Genomic DNA, 11,917 nt, shown 5'->3' on the forward strand with positions numbered 1-11,917 from the left:
CCCTTGCCCCCCCCCCCAACCCCATACCCCAGTGTCTTCCATCTTCCTCCACAGCCTGGGGAAACCTGATTCATCTTGGAAGATCTAGCTCTAATATCCCCAGCTCTACAAAACCTTCCAGACTTCCCTTCTTGGGTTAGCACTGATCTCTCTCTCTCTCCTCTCTCTTGCATCGTATGACAGCAACCTGGATTATATTAAATTATTTCTGTCTCCTGCCTTAGATTGGGAACACCTTAAGAGCAAGAGTGCATATCACTTGCCATGCTAAGGAGAGGCTCTAGGATAGGCCATGAAGAAGGTGTTCTGGATTAAAAGACTGCTCTGCCACAAACTCCCAGAGGACATGTCCATGGAGAATGTGCTACAGGGTTTCCAGCCCATCAATGGTCCAAGATGCTGCCTTTGGGCCCTGGACCACATATGGTGCCCCATGTGGTGGTAATATTAGGCTCTAGCCTTTACCTAACAATTATCCCCACCTCTTCTCTGAACCCCAGTCTTCCCTCTAACACACAGTAAAACTCAGGCCAACAGAAATTTGGCTTCCCTCAACACCAACTATTGTTTGACATTCCAGAAAAATAAAAAATAAAAAAAAGATAGGCACCTTCCTTTCTACCTTCCTTCCCTGTAAATTTTTCTGGTACTTGTTGAGTTCTTCCACTCAAAAAGAAAAAAAAAAAAAAAAGGTTTTCTGGCTGGTGCAATGGCACACATGTGTAATCCCAGCCACCTGGAAGGCTGAGACAGGAGAACTGTGAGTTCAAAGCTAGTCTCAGCAACTACGAGGTGCTAAGCAACTCAGCAAGACCCTGTCTCTAAGTAAAATACAAAATAGGGCTGGAAATGTGACTCAGTGGCTCAGTGCCTCTGGGTTCAATCCACAGTACCAAAACATAAAAAGTTTTCTATTTTTTTTTATTTATTTTTGGTCCAGTTGTTTAGGATTAATTATTTATATGTTCCTTTCCTTTTTCATATCTATCCTCTGGACCTTTTCATCTACACTCTCATATTTATCCTCCACAGCCCAGATTTGGGACAGTTATTCTGCTTTTGTAATTTTCTTCTCTTCCACCTGTCTTGTAAAGCTCTATTTGCATCTCAGTTCTCAGCTAGCTCTACCTTTGCCTTAATTTATTCTTCATCATCAGAGGTTGCTATGTGTGGATGTGGTTTGTCTCCCAAAGGTTCCTGCGTTGCAGTTCTTGTTCCAGTGTGGTGATATGGAGGTGGTGGGAACATGGAAGAAGTGGGCTCTAGCAGTAGAGGTTAGAGGTCATGGGTGCTGCCCTTGGAAAGGAAGGAGGCTTCCTGGAGTGAGTTCTGGTGGGAGTGAGTAGTTAAAAAAAACTTGAACCTGACCCCTGACTCTTTAGATTCCTATTTAGAGATGTGATCTCTTCCTCCCACCTGCCATTGCATTTTGATCCTCACCAGTGACAAAACTAATGCCTCCCCAATTTTGAACTTTCAGCCTCTAAAGCTGGGTGCGGTGGCACACACCTATAATCCCAGGGACTGAGGAGGCAGATGCAGAAGGATTGCTAGATTTACAGTTCTTCCTTCTAGGAAGAACGCTGTATTTATTACAATTAATGTTTGGATGTTCAGGTGGATGCTAAGGCAGAGGCTCACAGGGCATGTTCATGGTGAGTGGGTAGACTCAGGGAAGAAAGAAGGGAGAGGGAGAAAAGGCAGAGGGGCTTTACATAATACAGAGGGAGACTTTTTGAGAGAGAGGGAAAGAAAGAGGGAGGAGAAAAAGAGAATGAGAATGATATCAGTAAAGAAAAGTTAAAAGAGCTCAGAAACAGGAGAAATGGAAGAAAAGGTCAGGATAAGTTGTCAAATTGTGTGGATGGGGATGGAGAGAGAAGCCTAGGGAGCAATGTAGGCTGATTTTAGGAAAGTGACTTTATGAGAAATTTCCTCGAGGGATTAAACAACAGAAGTTTAAAGAATGGGCCCACCTAATAGTCCCTTGCAGTGTAGCCCTTTTCAAATCATTAGTAACGATCTGCAAAGGGTTTATAAGATTGGGTTTGGGACTGCAAAGGGCAAAGGGCTATGGTCTACTTATGGCTTAGAGTGGGGTTAAGGGGAAAGACCAGTGGCTGGAAGTGAAGGCAAGAATCCAGAGAAAGCAGAAAGAGGGTCCAGGAAGCATCAGAAGAATCAGCACCTCAGGTGTGCTGGGCACCACGGGCTGGCAGGGGCAGAAAAGACTTAGGAGGCATGTGTGGGTTTAACCACACGAAGGCTGTAGCCATTTATTTGAATATTGAAAGAATGGTGACCCTTAGAGCTGCAGAATTAGGAGGCATGTGGTGGGGTTTTCAATGAAAACTCAATTCTGTCTCTGTACCATCACTTGCAGCAGCTGTCTTGATTTCTCTAAACTAATATGGTCTTCTTCCCAGGAGTTCCTGTTTTCATGGTCAACACCCAGGTCTCTCAGCATGGTCCCTGTGTACAGCTTCAGATTCCGTGCTGTTCTCTTTCTTCATTTTACATTCTGTGCTCCCATCCTACCAAAATATTTGCACTTCCCTGAATATGCCATTCTCCCTTCTCCAACTTGTATATATGCTATTTTCTCAGCTTAGATAGTAGGTAAACCTATTGGCCTCAGTTATACTTCCTATTTTTTTTGTTTCTTTTTGATCATTTATTTATTTTTTTATATTGGTTCTTTTTAGTTAAACAGGACAGGAGAATCCATTTTGACAAAGTTACACAAGCATGGAATATATCTTATTCTAATTAGGACCACATTCTAGTGGGCGTACACAATGGTGGGATTCACTTACGTATTTTCACATATGTACGTAGGAAAATTATGTCAGATTCATACCACTGTCTTTTGTATTCTTATCCCCTCTCCCTTCCCTTCATTCACCTTTGTCTAATCTACAGAACTTCTCTTCTTCCCTCCCCCCGACCTTTATTGTGATTTAGCTTCCTCATATCAGCAAAAATATTCTACCTTTGGTTTTTTGGTATTGGCTTATTTCACTTAGCACGAGAGTCTCCAGATCCATCCATTTGCTGGCAAATGTCTTAAAGCCATTCTTTATGATTGAGTAATATTTCATTGTGTATATGTAACACAATTTCTTTATCCAGTCATCTGTTGAGGGGCACCTAGGTTGGTTCCATAGCTTAGCTATTGTTGACCTGCTATAAACATTGTTGTGGCTGCGTCACTGTAGTATACTAATTTTTAAGTCCTTTGCAGATATGCCAGGGAGTGGGATAACTGGTTCAAATGTGGTTCCATTCCTAATTTTTTTGAGGAATTTCTGGACTGCTCTTCATAGAGATTGCACCAATTTGTAGCCCCACCAACAATGTATGAGCATACGCTTTCCCCCACATCCTTGCCAACATTTATTGTTACTTGTATTCTTGATTGTCTTTCTGAGTGGAGGGAGATGGAATCGCAATGTAGTTTTAATTTGCATTCCTCTAATTGCTAGAGATGTTGAACATTTTTTCATACATTTATTGATCATTTGTATTTCTTTGTCTGTGAAGTGTCTGTTCAGTTCCTTTGCCCATTTATGGATTGGGTTATTATTATTGTTGTTGTTGTTGTTGTTGTTATCATTTTGGTTTAAGTTTCTTGAGTTCTTTGTATATCCTGGAAATTAATGCCCTATCTGAGGCACAGGTAGCAAAGATTTTTCTCCCATTCTGTAGGCTCTCTCTTCACATTTTTTTCATTGTTTCTTTTGCTGTGAAGAAGCCTTTAAACTTGATGTCATCCCATTTATTGATTTTTTTTCTTGTGCGTTAGGAGTCTTGTTAAGGAAGTCAGCTCCTGAACCAATATGTTGAAGTACTGGATCTATATTTTCTTCTAGTAGATATAGGGTTTCTGGTCTAATGCCTGGGTCTTAGATCCACTTGGAGTTGATTTTTGTGCAGGGTGAGAAACAGGGGTTAACTTGCTATTACTTATGGATTTCCAGTTTTCCCAGCACCATTTGTTGAAGAGGCTATATGTTTTTGGCACTTTGTACAGTATGAGGTGACTGTATTTATATGGTGTTATGCCTTCTTGACTCAACTTAGTCATACTGTCTTCCAAGAGGCTTCAGGAACTGGCCAGACTCATTCCTCTGTGCATCTTCATGGTATTATGTACCTGGCCACCTCTCCATTGTAGAATTCCTGAACTCTTCCCTCTCTTTTTTTTTTCCCCAGTTTTCAATCAGCATCTGCAGTTCCTGGATGTCTTCTATTTACCATTGGGCCCCAGGACATAGCATCATATATGATTCCTAGTAGATTCTCAATATTTGCTTCACCACAGAGATATAGTCTGATAAATATGTTGTTAGGTAATTTCATTGTTCATACAAACATCATTGAGTTTAATTATACAAACCTAGATGGTCTAGCTTACTCCACACATAGACTATATGGCATATCCTATTGCTTCTAGGCTACACAATTGTACAGCATGTCACTGTACTGAATACTATAAGCAATCGTAACTCAATGGTATTTGTGTATCTAAACATAGAAAAAGTACATTAAAGGTATAGTATAATCTTATGAGACCATCATCATGTACGAGCCCATTGTTAATCAAATCATCAATACACAGTGCATGACTGTAGCTATGTAGTCTTTTATCTTTCTGATGAGTTGGTAAAATCTCTAGATGGGGATAATGTCCTCAATATCCTTACTCTGAAGCATTCAACTGCGCCTCTCACACAGTATATGTTTCATGGATTAAAATACCTTTTAGTTCAGTTCAGTCAGCCCTTCTTCACTCCTGTGCTCATATAACCAACATGTATGTACTATGTGCATGTATGTACAAGGCTTACACAGATGGTCAGCAAAACCAGCCTTGGTGGTTATAAGCACCATGTTGAGATGTTTCCTAGGTCACATTTGGATTCATTGCCACATTTACGTTATCACTAATGAATAGGTTGGAGATATAGGGAGCATAATTCCAATTTACTATGGATTACACAGTACTTTTTAAGCACAATGAGTCAGCTCAGAAATCTGATACGTATGATAATATATATTTTATCCAGGAACTTAAAATTTTACAGAAAACAAAAGGCCACATGAAAAAATAGGGAACTAGCTAAAATTGAATCCAATCGGTTATGAAATGAGTGTAACTGGTTTCCAAATTCCCAGATTAGACATGCTGGAAGTAAAGAATGCTGACTGATGTTATTAGTCAAGAGGGCAAAACCCTGGACTGGGTTTACGATATTGAGGTTCAGATCCCCACGCTGTCACCTACTACATGGGGTAAGTCACTTTGCTTTTCTCTAGCAGGTTTCTAGGCTGAATGGTGAAGAGTCTGAATCAGAGTGCCTATAGCTGCCAGCTAGACTTTGACAGGCCCAGCAAGGCTTTAATCTTTCTGTTCCTCTGCTCCTCACTGGTAAGACAAAGATAACAGTATTGTGTAATCTGTAGAGTTGTGAGAATGAATGAGATAGAAGAATGCAAGGAAGAAGGCAGTCAGTGCTTGGGAATTGGCAGCTGCCGCTGGCCTCAGTTCCCAATGGTGAGCTGGGATACACCTCATGGACTCATTTTAATAAAGATAAGAAGGAAAAAATAGTAACGAAAGCACTTGGCCCACAGTCATTTAACAAAAATTTGTTTAATCTGAATCCATGTGCTAAAATCTTCATAATATAAAAGTAAAACTTTGAAACAATCTGTCTTGCTGATTGCAAAGGAAATAAAATGATACCTTGTTTCCAACCTAACAATTGTGCCTTTTCATAAATTCTTGAATTCCTTTGTTTTCGAAATTGGCAGCACCTACATGATTGGACTTGCATCATAAAAGTTTCTTCATGTGATTTTTGCCTTGTGGTTTCTACATTTTCAGTTTCTTAGTGGAAATTTTAAAAAATCAACATTTTATTAGTGTAGGGCTGCTTTCTCATTGGACAAATTGATCTAAATTGCAGCTCTCTCCCATTCTTAAAAAGTCTTGCACCTCTGAAGCTGAGATATCATCTCAAGCAAGTTTCTAAAAGAGCTTAGCGCATAGCTCTCAACTCCAACTTCCATAAAGTGTGGAAACATTTTGTATATAATGATATAGACGTTGCTAACAGCTCCAAACTGCCAGGCAGACCTGAGTCATGTGTTGTTTGAAAAATAATTACTTCCAAGGGAATCACAACTGAACAGTTCAAAGTTAAATTAAACTAGATTTACTTAAGGAAAAAAAAATATTCCTGTAAGTCAAACAAAGGACTGCATTTTCCTCCCTGATACTTAGGCAGAGTCATTGAAAAATGAGTCATTGTTCAAAAACAATAGAAACTGCTAAACTTAGATTAAGGTGATCAATTATTTTAGTCTTATTATACTTACTTAAATTGTATAGAATAATTAGTATATTGCTGATGCATAGCCATTTAGCAATACATAAATGATTATGCTATAAGTGGAAAAAGAAAATAGTGCCAATAAGAAAACAGAAATTACCCATATAAATCTATGATTTATTATGAAGGTTATTTGACTTCATTTCAACTGGGAAGTATTTTGAGAAGTTTCCATTTCTATGATTTTAACTGAAATTAGGTTCTTTTGTTGAGGAAAGATAGGATGAGAAATTGTCCTGTGTGGTATGGTCAAATAGTCCCTTGGGAAGGAGTCATCCAACTTCTTCTTTCTCACCATCATTCCAGAGCATCGTTTAAATTATTCAATAATGCACTCTTCTGGCAGAGATTGTTTATGAGGGGGAAAAAATGAACTAGAAAGCTTCAACTTGGCTTAACTTAAATGTCACATAAAACCAGTTCTTGCTCATACACTGTGAGTAAATAGCTGCGGGGACTCTTAGCAGCCAGAGCTAGCTGCATACTAGTGGAGGGTCCCTTTGGTGCTCTCAGAACTTTCTTTTAACTTTGAGGCTAAATAGTACTTGGGTTCTTTCTATTGAGAAAATGCTACCTATAAAATTATGGCTCGAAGACTAGCTATTCTTGAATGAAAAAAATCCCACATATTTACAGCAAGTGAAAGCTATATTTTAAAATTGGCCGATTTCATCTTTTATATATACACATTACATTTGTTTCCTCAGGCTGTCCCACAGTGTATTCACTCTATTATGAGCTTTGTTTCTATCAGCTGGTGTCAGATAGAACACCAAAAATTACCTCTTTGAGAATGCGTAGGGATTCTACTAGTGGGCCCACCTCAGGGTCCTAGCAGCTACTCCATTCCTGGGACCTCTGCCGCCTCTACTACTGCTGCCCACCTCGTAGAGAGCAAGTGGTGTTGAAAATATTCAGCCACTTGGACAGAGGTTTCTGGCCATCAGAATGGACACTGGCTGCAAGAACCAGTTCAGGCATGCTGGTGTGTGCCGGCTAAAGCTCAGCCTGTGCAGGTGGGCCCCAGGGCTTGGCTGGCTGTTCCTGGGCTGGCCATATCCATGTTTGTCAGGCCCTGCCAAGGCCTGTTTGCCTCCTGCTGCTGTCGTTAGGAGGGGTCTGTGGCAAGAGACAACCTCTCTGCCTCTCTGGGTGACGTGTCCTTAGAGAGCAACAAGAGCATTGCTCCTGCTGCGTGTGCCAAAAACCACCGGGAGTTTGCGGTGAAACAAATCCCACCATGTTTGTTTAGAGCCTTCTCCCTTTCTAGGAGGCCCCAGAGGGGTCATTTGCTCAAGGCTCCTCGTCATGCAAAGTCTCAAATTTAGACTTTTGATGTGATTTCCAAGTTTAAATATACAGTCTTAGAGAGGTGCTGACTGGACTAAAGAGGGAGATGTTTATCTTTAAATCTGATCTCATTACCAGACACAAGAAGCTCTAGTTCTTCATAACTTGACATGTCTATAAATCCTGTCATTTTCTTGGGAATATCATGATACACACAACAATTTGTTGCTATTATTATCAGTCTCCCATTTGTTCATTGCACATTTTTAAAGAATTAACAATTTTTTTCACAGGTTTTGGCACTTGCGTTTTTAATGTATAGAAAGCCTGGGAAAATGGGGATGACCTAACTTCTCACAAACTCTGAGAGGCCCTGGCTCCAGGCTGGCTCTGCCCAAGTTAACTGACCTGTTGTTAGAATCCTGCTTCCCACAACCAAAGCTCTATTGTCAGGCAAGCTGGTTGGACTGACTTTCTCTTCCCTGGGGATGAGTTTGTTCCCAGAAGTCTCCTCCATCTCTCTGACAAGAAGACTTCCTCTGGGCTGGACTGAATTTAGGAGGCCCAGTTTAAGCTAAACCTAAGATAACAGCCCTCCGTAGGAGCCAATCTACGATGATATCTAACATACTGATCATCCCTCAGCTTCCAACAGGAATTCACAGGGTGTTTGAGAACAACTGCTGAAGAGTTTCCTTCTGTTATTTTTTAAATTCCTGACTGAGGCATCTTCTGAGAGAAAAAGAGCAGTTTTCAGGTGGGTCCAGGAGCCCAGTTCTGGGTATTCTAGGTTCCAGGGTATTCTCTGAAGTGCTAAGGACTTGCACTCATACAACAAATATTCCTCTTGGTTTTTGACTTTGGGGACAAATAGAAGAGGAAAAGGCACTGTTAATAAGGGCAAAAGGAGACTTAAGGGAACTCTCTCTTCCTAGGAGACATCAAAGCTCCTGGGCCAGGGGTCACCAGGTCAGTTCCACATCAACCTTTGCGTGAACTTGGGTCAATGGCCCATCATTTGGCCCCATGTTCCTTGGATGTGAGATTCTCTGGTGTGTAGTTTCTCACTTTCTCTGCATCTGTTGTCCACTCTGGGTACCAGGATTTCAAATTGAACTTGGCACTGTCCTAGAAGATCAATTAGAATAGGTCCATGAACACTGAAAATTGTGCTAACAATGTACCACTTTGAGTCAGAGCTTCTTGAAAATGAATTAAGTTCATTAACTTCTAGTCGTTGGAACAAAGCATTCTTTCCAATTAAGAGAGTTGGCCACGGAAGACCTGCCAAAATGTTTCATTATGTGTAATCGTATTAAGGCAGACTTGATTGTGGAGCTTAGGATTTTCATTTTGTTTTGTTTTTCAGTGTCTCACATGATTTAATCACCTCGTCCTGGGTTATATAATTCATCCCTCTTTGTGACTGATTTTTTCCATCTAGGAATATAGAAAAGTTGCTATCTTCAAATACAGAAATATGATGATAATTACTGGGCATATTTTATTTTTTATTGGTGTATTATAGTTGTATATAGTGATGGGATTCATTGTTACATATTTGTACATGCACACAATAGAACAATATAATTTGGCCAATATCATCATTCCCCAGTGTTACCTCTTTCCCTCCTCTCCTCCTTTTCTCTGTTCCCAAAAGGACTGAGCAACAGTCTCTATTTGACTCATCTCCCTTTGGTTTTCATGAACTGAGCATTTTTTAAATCCTCTGAATTCCCTGGATGAAAGAAATTATGGAAAATTAACCTGCAAAGAAGCTAAGACGAGTATTTGACAAATATTATTTCATCCAACCTCAACATCTTCATAAAAGACCAATATTAAGGAATGGAGATGCTAAATGACTTGTCAAAACCATACAGCAAGAATGCACATTCATTCATTAACACATAGATGTGTATAATTTCTTATGAGTGCCAAGAGATGTTTAAGACAAGTTAGGAAAATTTACAAAAGTAATAATAAAAGATTCTGTATCCATCTCAATCTAAACTACATATAAGATAGATCAAATCTGTATTCATCTGAGACTTTAGGGAAACATTTAGGCTTCTCTTCTAGATAACCGAGGTTCATTTAAAATTAAACTTGAACACTAATTTACAGCATTCATTTATCACTTGTCTACAGTTGCACTTGAGGTTAAATTATGAGCATGGAGTCAATTTTTACAAGCATAAATACCCATTGCCTTTCTGGGGGATAATTTCAAACTTGTACAACATCAGCTGTTAAGGTCTACCATGCTTTCAAAATCATATCAAAATTAGGTAATCAATTTTTCATGGAAACTATAAAAGCCCCTCCTGGACAGAATTTCTTTTCATTTTTGTGATCTTAACACTGACCCCACTTGGCTGTCACCATCACCTGGGCTTCCTCTGCTGTCTACACTGAAGCTCAGTTTCTCAGGGATTTAGAGAAAAGAACTGTTAACTCTTTCTCTTTACCCCCATCATCCTAGCACAGATTTTTTTCTTGCCTGCTCTTAGGAACTTTGAATCAGCTAGCAAAGCCTTAGGGAAGGGACAGCTTTGTTTTAGAGAGGGTGAGGCCATTTTGAAAAATGGCCCCAGCTCTCCCTGCTAGCTTGAGTAAAAGTGGGAAAGCAAGGGGAAGCTGAGCATGGAACAAGACAAGGAAGAATGACAGTTTCTTCATTCCTGAGGAGGCGCCACTTCACCTTGGTGGGAGGGTATGTGGACTCTATAACAAAGCCAGGCAAACCCATAACATAAAAAGTGAATGTAGGCTTATTCCAGGGTGACAGGCCTTGTATCATTTAGCATTTTAGGTTACTGATGACATTTCCATAGGTAACTGGGACTATTACACATGGATAGAAAGAGCAGGGCTGAGGAGAGCAGTAGGAAGGAAAGAATTACTTGTCAATGATTTTATTTTATAGTACAATCAGTCTCTATTCCTTTGCAAACTAAATGAATAGGAAGAGGTGGTCAGAAGTGTGCAGTGTATTTGTGGAAATCCTCAAGGTGGAACTAAAGAAAAGCATTTGGGTTAGCAAAGACCATTGAAGTGAATTAAAACTTTTCGAAATTTCACCTCCCTAAGGAAAAAGTATTCCACAAACTTCAGTTTGAAAGACTAGTTTTAAAGAAAGAAGGATCACGCTAAGTAGGGGGTTCAGGCTCGGGTTAATAAGTTCAGAACAAATATGCAAGGAATTTTAAAAGAAAGTTGTGTTCATTGATTACATAACTAATAATTTTTATGAACCCCACTTTAAAAAATTGATTTCTTAAAAGGGTGCTTATAATGCTCTCTTGTTTATGTATTGTCCTTTTGCAACAATAAATGAAAAAAATGTATGTGTGTTTACAAGCGAAGTTGTTGACCAAACTTTTCAAAATGAAAAAGATTTATACATTGTGTTGTGTAAACACAGTTGATGGAACCCATCATACCAGCAGTGGGTATGTAACTCATTTTTTTTTTTTTTTAATTTTTACCAAAAAAAAAAAAGTCCTAACCAGACTTCCATCCTCGCTTTACAGCTCTAGGTCATTCCGCGTCCCACCAGATACTCTCCCCGTTGTCCACGCATCCAGCGCGCTCACGCACGCGCACACACCACACACATACACACGCGCGCGCACCTACACGCACACAAACGGACAGCTCGCCCCGCTGGTCTGTCACGCGAGCCCAGCCTTCTCACTTTACCTCCCGAACAGGCAGGATGCCGGCCGCCGCTGGCTCCGTAGCTGCCATCGGTCTCCGCCTCTCTCCCCTTCTGGTTCAGCAGATTGGGGCCCTCTGTGTTTTCAACAGGTACCATGGTCACGTAGAGTTACAGCCTCTCCCTCGCCAGCAGACTACCCCGACCTCCCCCGCGGACAGGAGTGGTCACTTGTCCCATGGTAGCATGCTAAAGAAGAGTGAGGGGGAAAAAAAAAAAAAAAAAAAAAAACTTCGGGCAAAGCCAATGTGATTTGTGACCAACTTTGTTTCTATTTCCGAAGGCTTTGCCCTTTTCGGTGACACAGGCTGTTGCTATTCCAAGCAGCCTATCACAGCCAGGGGGAGGGCCCCGTCTCCAGGGTTGTTTTTGCCTTTAGATGCGGACTTGGAAGCAAGAGGTTAAAAGACTCTGGGACTGGACTCAGACACAGTGTTTGGCCATTAGCTAGGGCTAGCTCTTGTATGCCTGCACCTTTGAAAAGAGCCAGAGAAAAGAAACAGATTTA

The 11,917-nt window shown here is 40.5% G+C and overlaps 1 protein-coding gene across 4 annotated transcripts in view; it reads right to left on the reverse strand.

Moving 5' to 3' along the window:
* Slc2a12 (solute carrier family 2 member 12) overlaps window positions 1-11,704 on the reverse strand; it is a 51,915-nt gene extending 40,211 nt beyond the window's left edge. Inside the window, exon 1 of one of the 4 annotated variants that reach the window (XM_048798578.1) lies at window positions 11,394-11,704. In XM_048798578.1, the coding sequence (XP_048654535.1) occupies window positions 11,394-11,508 (115 nt within the window). In that variant the 5' untranslated portion in view covers window positions 11,509-11,704. Of the gene's footprint in view, window positions 1-11,388 lie in introns of all 4 variants that reach the window. The other 3 variants (XM_048798571.1, XM_015501443.2, XM_048798580.1) reach the window with 3 other exon arrangements.
* Between the last annotated feature and the right edge of the window lie 213 nt (window positions 11,705-11,917).

This window comes from Marmota marmota, unplaced genomic scaffold (genome assembly GCF_001458135.2).
Source record: "Marmota marmota marmota unplaced genomic scaffold, marMar, whole genome shotgun sequence".
In the NCBI taxonomy this organism is placed as follows: Eukaryota; Metazoa; Chordata; class Mammalia; order Rodentia; family Sciuridae; genus Marmota; species Marmota marmota.